The 10,720-nt window shown below is 48.9% G+C and overlaps 1 protein-coding gene across 1 annotated transcript; it reads left to right on the top strand.

Annotated features, from left to right (window-relative positions):
• Positions 1-253: 253 nt before the first annotated feature.
• Positions 254-2,095, top strand: BTG2 (BTG anti-proliferation factor 2; the record flags this gene model as incomplete). Its single annotated transcript, XM_079697552.1, has 2 exons — positions 254-407; positions 1,761-2,095. The coding sequence occupies 2 exons, from the start codon at positions 254-256 to the stop codon at positions 2,093-2,095; spliced, it is 489 nt and encodes a 162-aa protein (XP_079553678.1).
• Positions 2,096-10,720: the final 8,625 nt, after the last annotated feature.

Below are 10,720 nucleotides of genomic sequence, written 5' to 3'. Positions count from 1 at the left end.
TAGGTGGGACTGAGACCGATGGCGTGCGGGGCGGGGAGGACGCCAGGCTCCGCCCCTATCCGCTGGCTGCGACCAATGGACTCCGCCATCGGCTCCTCCGGGTCTCGCAACAGTATGAAAGGCGCGTAGCAGGTAAAGTCCGGGCAAAGCCCTCGCGACCGGCGAGCGAGCAGAGGCTTACGGTTCGGCACGTCCCATCAGAGACCTCTCTCTGACCCCAGCCTCCGCCACCGCTCCCTGAGCTGCACACGACATGAGCCAGGCCAGCTGGACCGGGAAGAGAACAGACATGCTCCCGGAGATCGCCGCCGCTGTGGGTTTCCTCTCCAGCCTTCTGAGGACCCGGGGCTGCGTGAACGAGCAGCGACTTCAGGTTTTCAGCGGGGCTCTCCAGGAAGCCCTGACGGGTGAGCACATTGCGGAGGGTCCTGGCGCCCGTCGAACCCTGCCACCGGGGCTCGGCCCCCCTCCCTGTCTGAGGCGTCTTTCCTCTCCTCTTAGGGCAGGGCTCCCCACTTGAGCAGCTCCGGGACTCGGTTTCCTTCCAGCTCCCGGGGTGGCCTGCAGTCTCCTCCCCCCACCCCCACATCCCCACCTTCCGCCCATTCCTCTGGGTCCTGTCTCTCCTCCTCGGCCCTGCTCTCGGGTCTCGGTCCGCGGTTGTTCTGGTTGGGCGCTCCCCTCCAAGCTGTCGCGGGCGCAAACACTAGTCCTGAGTGCGATCCCGAGTCCCCGGCTTATGTCCCGGAAGGCGGGGAGGGGGGTACCTGCGGGTCTGAGTGCGAGCTCATCTCCCTCACTGGACCCTGAGACCCTGCAGGCAACAAAGCCCGACCGGCCGGGGGGTCCCTATGGAACAAGAAGGCGCGACTGAACCTTCTCAACAACTTGGAGTCCCAGCCGTGGTTCTTCCAGCCGCGCGGGGCTGCGCTGAGCCTGCGTCTGCTGTTGACTCAGTCGAAGTTGGAATCCGGGCCCCCTTTGTATTTTCTGCCCACCCCCTTAGCCATCTGCCACCTATTATGGTACAGAGAGAGCCTTGTACGTAGTAACTGCGCTCTGCGGGCGTGTGTCGGGGTTGGGGGCGGTGCGATGTGAGACGGAGGAGGTTGACAAGATACAAGCAGCCGCTGGCTGGGGAGAGACCCATCTCCCAGCTGTTTCTAGCGGATTGGCCGGCGGTCTTGGGCAGCAACAGCCATCTCTGAACGTGCCCACACAGATCCTGCCTTCTGAGGAACAACGTATGTTTCATCCAAACATCCCGGTTTTGCCTCCCTTACCCGCTGAGACAGGCCTCTGACTTTTCAAGGCAGAGGGAACCACTGAGGCACAGGGTGGGAGACATGGGTCCGACAATGATGGCAGCCTTCTTGGCCTTGAAACTTCAGCTCATAGGTCCCCAGAGGCCCTGCCTGGACATGCCAGCCCCAGTCACACCCCTCCTCCTTAAACTGGGGATGTGCCAAAGGCAATCTACTGGCTACAAAGGATTGACCCAGGGCTCTGGGACACCGTCCCGATACACACAAACCCTTGTCCTATAAGGAGGGGTTTTTCCAGATCCCATAATTTTTTTTTTTCTGCTGCAGTGTCAGGAGGGTTTCAGGAGGGTCCTGAAACTCATGAGAAACCATGTTGCTTACTTAAAATCACTAGGTCCCTTCCTCTCCTATCCCATCACCCCCACCCCCCTTGTGGTAGCATCCATGGCCCAACTGCTCTAACCAGTACATATCCCCCTTGTACTGTCTCCACAGAGCACTACAAACACCACTGGTTTCCTGAAAAACCATCCAAGGGCTCTGGCTACCGCTGCATCCGAATCAACCACAAAATGGACCCCATCATCAGTAAAGTGGCTAGCCAGATTGGACTCAGCCAGCCTCAGCTGCACCAGCTGCTGCCCAGTGAGCTGACCCTGTGGGTGGACCCCTACGAGGTGTCCTACCGCATTGGGGAGGATGGCTCCATCTGCGTCCTGTACGAGGAGGCCCCGGTGGCCACCTCCTATGGGCTCCTCACCTGCAAGAATCAAATGATGCTGGGCAGGAGCAGCCCCTCAAAGAACTACATCATGGCAGTCTCCAGTTAGATCCCCCGCCGCCCCACCCGGCACTCTGCTGTACTCATTCTGCTGTGACAACGGGCCACTGCATACCTCTACCTGGGGAATTGTATTTTAAGTGAAGAGTTATTTATATATACATATATTATTTTTTTTAAGAAAAGGGGGAAAAAAAACCAAAAGATTTTTTTAAGAAAAAAATCCTTAAAGGGAGCTGCTTGGAAGTGGCCTCCCCAGGTGCCTTTGGAGAGAATTGTTGTGTGCTTGAGTCTGAGAGGCAGTGTCTGGAATGGGAGGGGGGAATGGTCAGGGAGGGCATGGGTCTGGCCAAGGTGAGGTGGGAGAAGCTTGGCTAGCAACCCAGGAAGATGTGAGAGGGAGCAAGCAAGGTTAGTAACTGTGAATGAGAGAGGTCAGGATCTGCCCTGGGGAGAGGAGAGAGGCTGAGTTCAAACCTCTCACCCAGGACACCTGCATCCCTGGCCCCTCTCTTACTCTTACTCAGGGGCATTCAAGCCCGGACTCAAATCATACTATATTGCCTAATCTTCTCTTTCAATTTTTGATGAGATCCTAGGCAGAGAGTGAAAAGGCCTCCCCTGACTCCTTCTGTCCTGAGCAGCTTTTCTTGAAATCACGACTTGTTTCTAATTCTATTCTCAGGGGGCTGTAGATGTTGCTTCCCACCAAGAATATAAAGCTTTTTGTTTTGGGAGTCAGGGGAGTGAGGTAGCGGTTGAGGGTTATTGGAGTTGGGACACAAGGGCACTCTGCACAGAACCTTTGCCTTGCTGTGAGCTGCTCTGTGTGTGAGTATGTGTGGCAAATACCTTGGGGTTGATTTGCAATGGAATTTTGGGACCCAAAGAGTATCCACTGGGATGTTTTTTGGCCAAAACCCTTCTTTTGGTAACCAGACGGAAGTCCTCATGAGGCTGCCATTATCCCTTTGAGAGGTGGCTCAAAAGCTACAGGGAACTTCAGGTCCTTGAATACTGCCTTCTTTTTAAAAGCACAACACTCCTCTCTAACTGCCCCCCCGGGCCTCCCCGCCGCTCCTCTCCCCTTCTGGTTGGGTCATGGAGCTACCCTATTTTCTAGGACAAGAGTTCTCAGTCACTGTGCAATATGGCCTCCTGGGTCCCAGGAGGATCTGGAGGAGAACTGGCTCTCACAACCTCCTGGTGCCCTGATGGGCTTAAGGAACCATTTCTCCCTCTGTCCTCAGGACTATGGCTGGATGCTTAGCCTTGTAGATATTCCTTGGCTGAATGGGAGAATGCCCCAAGTTCTGCAGGACTACTTGGTATTCTTGTAGGGCTGACACTAAAAGCCAAACCTTGGGCATTATTTTTTCTCCCTGGTGCTCAGAGCACCTGTGGGAGAGGCTACTGTCTCTCTCAGTACAATCCAAATTTGTCTATAGACTTGTGCAATATTTACTGTTCTGGGTTGGAGAAAAATGGAAAATTACACAGGGAAGAAATCTCCTTCCTTCAGTTTCTCGGTGACATTAGTGAGGGATCCTCAGAAGGCCTTGAGTTTCCCAAACCCGAATCACCTTAAGAAGGTTGTAGCTAGAACATCTGGTCAACCTGGCTACCCTCCTGCTGTTGCCTTTAGTGAGGAAACTTTCTCCCCACTGCCAGTCCCCGTTCCTGGATTTCTTAAATACTCAATTCTGACTCAAGGGTGCTAGTTACCAAACACTCCCCTACCCATTCCTGCCAGTACTGCCTCTTCAACTTTCCAGATCCCGAGCTACCTTCCCAGATCCTTTTTCCAGTCCTTATTGCTTTAAAGTTAACTTCAGGCCAGTAGACCCAAGAGCTCATTTTCTGGTCTGTGGGCTGAAACAAAGCTGTGAATCACTGCAGATTGTTGTTGCATCTTGTCTGCAAACAGGTCCCTGCCTTTTTATAAGCAGCCTCATGGTCTCATTCTTAATCTTTTCTCTCTTCTTTTTCACGTTCACTTTAAAAACAACAAAACACCCAGAGCTGGACTGTTGAGCAGTCCTGTCTCTCCCATTAAGTAAAAATAAATAGTACGTTTGTAAGCTACTCTGACAGAAAAGACAAAGGTTACTAATTGTATAATAGTGTTTTTATATGGAAGAATGTACAGCTTTATGGACAAATGTACACTTTTTTTGGTTTCTTTAATAAAAATGTAGCAGATGAAGTCGTGTGGTATAGAGAAGATAAAATTCCCACATCACTAATTTGCATTTCCCTCAGAAGCAAATCCTTTGTGTCTCATAGTATTTCTCTTCAGTTGGATTCAGAAGACCTATCGCATAGGTGGTAGGGACATTTCCAAGCATCCCCTCTTTCCTGGGAGATAGCTTCTTACTTCCCTTCTTTAATGCATATTCTAACTTCCCTGTGAAAATGCTAGATGGGCCAGTGTTCTAGTCTGAGCATTCCTCAGTCTAGCCAGGGCTCATCTTATGCATCCTGTTCTTGCTCCACCTTACTCATTAGTTCATTCTGCAAGCATTTATTGTATGTGCTAGGTACAAAAATTATTAAAAATGATTAAGACTCACAGCCTGCTCACAGACTGGGATGGTAAACAGAGGACACTGAACCCCTTTCCAGGTTGGGGCAGAATGTTTTGAAATTCCGGTCAAGCTCTCTTGTCATCTTTGGGGCTCCCATTTGGCACCCACCATTCTTATTATACAAGAGCATTTGGGCCTCAGGATACAGGCACTGGAGCTAAACATGTGACAGAAGGCCAATGTTACCAGTTAGCTAAAAAGGAGCTACTTCTGACAGCAAACACCAAGAGCATAGGTTTCTTACCCATTTGTAACTCTGGCTATGTAGATAGGATCTATGCAAGGACATAGAAACAGCCTTTCTCATCCCTGACTCTTGGGTTCTACCCATGAGGTTTTGAAACAGTCTTCCACCCCCACTTCACTTGCTAGCTCCGCAGTTTGCACTAAGGTCACAAGTACATTTTTGACCTGGGCTATCTTTTTTCTTGGCTGTAAGTGGGCTATACTTAAACTAAAATTTAAACATGTTGTCTCATGAGCAGTGGCACCATCCCCCCCACACACACTTCATTTCATACCTCCATGACCCTCATCAACAAACATGCAGTTTGACCTAGGTGTCCTAGGTGGGAGGTAGCCCTGGGAGGCTGTGTATGATATACTGGGAGGGTAGGTGAGCCAGGAGATGGGGGTCAGGGAAGCTAGCTCATCTGTATCACAAACAGACTTGGTTAGGGACCCACTTGTGTCAAGGAGTTGTTTAAAAGAATTGTCCCAGGGCTTCCCTGGTGGTGCAGTGGTTGAGAGTCTGCCTGCCGATGCAGGGGACACAGGTTTGTGCCCCGGTCCGGGAAGATCCCACATGCCGCGGAGTGGCTGGGCCCGTGAGCCATGGCCGCTGAGCCTGCGTGTCCGGAGCCTGTGCTCCGTACCGCAAAAAAAAAAAAAAAAAAAAAGGAATGGTCACATTTTCATGTCTAGCTTCTAACACAAATGTCCTAGGTACTCATTTGTTAAGGAACTACCTAGGTCCTTAACAAATGAGGTTAGGGTCGAATTTTTGACATCCTGGTGTACTCTTCTCTTATTCAGTACAAAATCAGCATCTAACTTCTTGTTTCCTAACGGGCTTCTCTCATGAAGGATATTTCATTGTTTAGTCGAAGGTCTGAAATTCAGGGAGGGTTGTCTGGAGGCCAAGGGGACACCATCACCCACCTCTGTTTCCAAGCCCGGTAAACCACAGAATGGCAGATTGATCTTGAGTTTGCTCATGGCTCTAGGTAGAACTAATAGTCCCTCAATTTAAATAAGAGAGTTCTGTGATCAAGCAGTTTGTTATTTACTTTAGATCTGACCAATGTCAATAGGAGTGGAGAGTACCCCTTAGCCAGGTGAGGGAACAGGGGCTGTAGACAGGAATTGCTTGAGGAATTGTAGTTGGTGGCTTTTATGTGTTCAAGGACCAGGCGTTGGTTGGTCCATTCTGCTCCCAGCTTCCCCACTTGGTAAACAGTGCCAAGCCTGGGAGACCTGTGCTTGGTCAGCTGTTTCTGGATGATAAGCACCACCCCAAAGAGTGTAGACAAGGCCCTGGGAGCTGCAGATTAAGAGCCCATCCTGGCTCCTGATAAGGAGGTTTGGGTGGGGAAGTCCTTGATGCTGCAACAAACGAGCCCCAGGGGGAAGAAACCCACTTCTGTGAGGCTGACATCTGCTCCTCGAGTAACCTGTGGTCCGGAAAGATAGTGAGGACTCCTGGCTTCCGGGCCAGTGCTGGAACCTGGCCCAACAAAGAGTGGTGCAATAGAGTTCTTGTGGCAGGGGGGCGGGGGGTAGAATCTATGGGCTGTGGTCCAGGTTCTTCTTCCTAACTAGCTATGTGAGTTCGTATAAACCCCTAAAGTTTCCTGTCTCAGAAATTAGGGGGTGGATTAGATAAACTCTGTTCCTTTCTTCAGCTTGTGGTTCTAAATCATCTCCATCATCCTAGCAATTACTGGAGGGCAAATTAGCACAATTATTATCATATTTTCAATTAGTTGAACTAAAAGTTCATTTGGGCTGGGAAGTGAAGTCAGTAATAATCTTCCCTTGTTCGGATCAGACTCCGGCCTGATAAGGTTTCAATTTCCAGATCTAGTGAGACAGTGCTGCAAAGAGGTCAGGAGCTCAGGCCCTGGTGTCAGGCTGCCTGGAGGTCTAATCTCAGCTCTACCACCTACCTACTGGCTGTGAAACCTGGGGCAGATTACTTCACCAGGCCTCCATTTCCCCATTTGTAAAATGGGATTAAGAATAGAACCTATCTCAAAATGATATGAGGATTAAATGAGATCCATATTCTACTTAGAATAGTGCTTTGCACATTTAAGTACTAAATAAATGAGAATTGCAGTTTTTAGTAGAAATTAACCTCATCTCTTCACGGGCTCTGAACTGGTCCTGAGGCGAATAAGGACACTCTGACATTCTGATAACTGGAAGGAAACCATTATTAAAGTTCCTACTAGGGCCTCCAAGAGCAGCTACAGTTAACACCAAGAAGCCTCTATAAGTAGCTGATAAATGAATGAATGATGTCTGACTCTTGTCATTCTTGCTGAAATGGACAGTGTCCTTTCCAGACATCTGATCTCATTGACCACCGAGCAGTTTTGACCTGTTGGCTTCATGTTCTGCTTGTGGAGATTAACCAAACTGGCTACGTGCTCATTCACACAGCAAGTGGGTGGGGAAAGGGATTTTCCAATGACAACTTTGCTTACCTCCATCCTGCCCATCTGTGGAATCACACCCATCTGCTCTCCCTTCCCAGAAGAGAGAGAAATGGGGAGATTGAGAAGGGGGAAGGGTGATGAGTTCTGGAGAGTTCTGGCTTTGTCTCTGCACCATTTCTTTGCAGAGCTGGCCAAAAAAAAAAAAAAAAAAAAAAAAAGAAAACCCATTTGAGCTTAGTCTAAAAGGCTACCAGGGCCCTGGATAACAATGATCTTATAAAACAAGTGTACCCCAGATGTGCAGCCAGTCCTTTCCCTTGGATTGAGAGAAGCCTGGTTCTCTGAGCTCCCACCCGCTCCAAGACATTTTGTTCCCAGCTGAAGTCAGGCTCTTCCAGTCCCCACCCTCATTGCCATAAACAAGGGCGGCCTTAATTCAACCCTGGTTCAGTAAACCTGACAGGCTGCCCAGAACACATCAGATAAGAGGAGGTTATAGCTGGGCAGGTTGGACCAAGGGCTACTTTATATACCAGCAGGGAGGGTAGCAGAGGTGAGGGTAAGGCCAGACAGTCAATGAATGAGGATAGCCAGCTCAAGCCTTGTCTGAAAAGGACCCCACTCATTAGCTCTATACCAGATATTGTAATTTTTCAAGAGAAACCTGAAATGTAGACTTCTGTTTGACATCTCCCTAAATTCTAATGATGGCAACTATTTTTTTTAAAGTGTTAAGCTATTTTTTTTTAAGTGCATATCAGCCTAGGCTGCCAGTTTGTGACCTATGATGCCCCTAGGGGTGGGGATGTAGAGGTTTCTGACCCCATCCGCCATACTAAGAGTGAGGCTCTGCCTTGAGGACATCAGTGGCTGGCTGTCACCATGGCCATGATCTTTAGGAAGGAACACCCCTAATAGAACCAAGGGCACACCTGGGGCCTCTTCCCCCTCCAAGGACTGGACTAGAAGCAGCTCTCCCTTCCCTCAACTGGTGTCCATTAACCTGTGCCTGGGACTGTGGCCTCTGGACCTTTACTCAGGGATGCTCTGCCCCTCTCCTACCCACCCACTTCACCTGGTTAACTCTTGCCTCTCAAGATTTAGACCATCTCTTCCAGGCAACTTTTCTGTGACATTTCCCCTTCCCAGTCTGGGACATGTGTTCCCATGTTACTCAGTTCTTTCCTCTACCGTAGTCCTTATAACCCTGAGTTTACAGCTAGAATGTAGGCCAGGGACCTTATCTGAGTAGTGTTTGGCGCTTAGTGGGTGTTAGTGAATATTGGTTGAATGAATGAATGTCAAAGTGGCCAAGAGTAGAGGCTAGTAGATGAAAGAGATTTAGATCAGGGATGGGAGGAAAAACTCAAGTCCATTCAGGGTCTGCCATGAGGGGTCCCAGCTCAAAGTACCAACCTGTGATTGCACCTTCTTAAAAAAAAAAAAAAAAAAAAACAATCCTTTGACTTTAGCAGGCTCTTAGGTCTTTAAGCACCTGCCATTGAAATGTAAGTGTCACTTAAAGAGGGGTGCACACACTTTAAGTCATAATAAGGGAGAGCCTTAGTTAACAATTAACTCCCTAAATGGGTTTACCCAGAAGGTAATCACCTGGAGAAGAAAAGCCTGGGCTGCCATCAGGAAGGAATTCCAAGGTGGCAGGAGAGAGAATAGAGTCCACAGCTCCTGAACACTAAGGCTGTCTACAGAAATTCTCTTCCCAATGTCTACTTGTGAAGCCAGCTGTGGGGTGGTGGAAATAACTCCAGGTTTAGGAGTTGGGAAATAGGGGCCCTAGCTTCAGGTCTGAAAATAGCTAGTAATAGATGTCTTTGACAACTTAGACTGGTCACTTCCGCCTTCTGAGTCTTGGTTTTCTCATCCGTAAAATGAGTCACTTATGCTAAATCACCTCTCACCATTCTATTTCCATTTCCAGATGGAACAGGAAAATCTCTGATTCTTCTGTCCCATTTAGGCCAGCACAGAGTCCTAGTTGGGCCCCTGTCACACGTGAAATAAAACAACAGCCTTCTCCCTGCTCTACTACCTGGCCTGGCCAGCAGCCCGGGGCAAGTGCAAACTATTTTTATCGTGCCCTTCCCTTCCTGCTGCCTTTCTTTGTCATTCTGAATCCCTAAGATGGGAATATAAGGCTCTCCCAGTCTTTCCAACCCCAAATACTCTTTGCAATGGCCTATCTGCACCAGGACCCCTCACCTTGTCAATTCTTACCTGCTCACCTTTCCTTGCAGCCAAGTCCACATTTGCAAGTTTCTCTACTCTGACAATTATCACGGCCCAAAACTGCTTGTAAAAGACTTTGACACACTTTCTTCTAGGATATGAGCACTTAACCATGTGCTGAGCACCGACAATTGCCAGATACTCTGCCTGGTGCCTTACACACAGAATGTCTCTAGTAATGTCCACAGCGCACTGTGAGATATTGTTACCTCAAGTTCACAGATGAAGAAAGCAAAGCACCAGTGACTAGAGGGGGAGGTAGTGGAAACAAGTTTAAAATCTATGTGACTCTTGGGACTTCCCTGGTGGTCCAATGGTTGAGAATCCATCTTGCAATGCAGGGGACACGGGTTCGATCCCTGGTCAGGGGACTAAGATCCCATGTGCTGCGGGGCAACTAAGCCCACGCGCTGCAACTGCTGCGCTCTGGATTATGCATGCCACAGCTCGAGAGAAGCCCGTGTGCCGCAATGAAGAACCCACGCGCTACAACGAAAGATCCCTTGTGCTGCAACTAAGACCTGACGCAGCCAATAAATAAATAAATAAAGCTTAAAAAAAAAAAAACCACCAAAAAAACCTATGTGACTCTCTAGAGTTTTTTCCTTCACCTGTTGCCTCTTCAGGATACTTTTCCTGAATAATCCTGCTAGTCCTCTTTAAAAACATTCTTACCTCAGGGCTTTTCAATGTTTGTACATATGGTTTAAAACTGCTTGCACTTTTATAACACATTTCTTACTCCAGAGCCTCTTCATGATGTACATACATGTCATTTATTACTGTTTACACTTTCATAACAAAGAGTCAGCACATCTTCATGTTTTGCTTTTGGTTGAGGTCTGGTGGCTTTGCAAGCTTGCATCCCCTCTCCAGCTGTTACCGTATACACCTCCATAGGAGGAATCATTGTGTTCTATTTCTTTTTATACCCCCATGTTCCATCCACAACTTGGCATGAGACAGTCTTAGTACACTGGCAGTTGAATGAAAGGATGTGCCCACAGGTGACTGTGGGGCAAGTGCTCTCTCCTCACTGCCCTCTTCTAATCCTCCCTCCCATTCAGGACCTAAAAAGGAAATTGCCCACTTTGGGAGTTTCCTAAGAGGGGGTGAGGGAGCCCTGTGAGCTGAGTCCCCCTGCAGATATCACAGTTCCCAGCACATGGTCTACAC

The sequence above is a fragment of the Hyperoodon ampullatus genome, assembly GCF_949752795.1.
Source record: "Hyperoodon ampullatus genome assembly, chromosome: 2".
NCBI classification, from domain to species: Eukaryota; Metazoa; Chordata; class Mammalia; order Artiodactyla; family Ziphiidae; genus Hyperoodon; species Hyperoodon ampullatus.
This window is presented reverse-complemented; position numbering and strand designations above follow the sequence as displayed.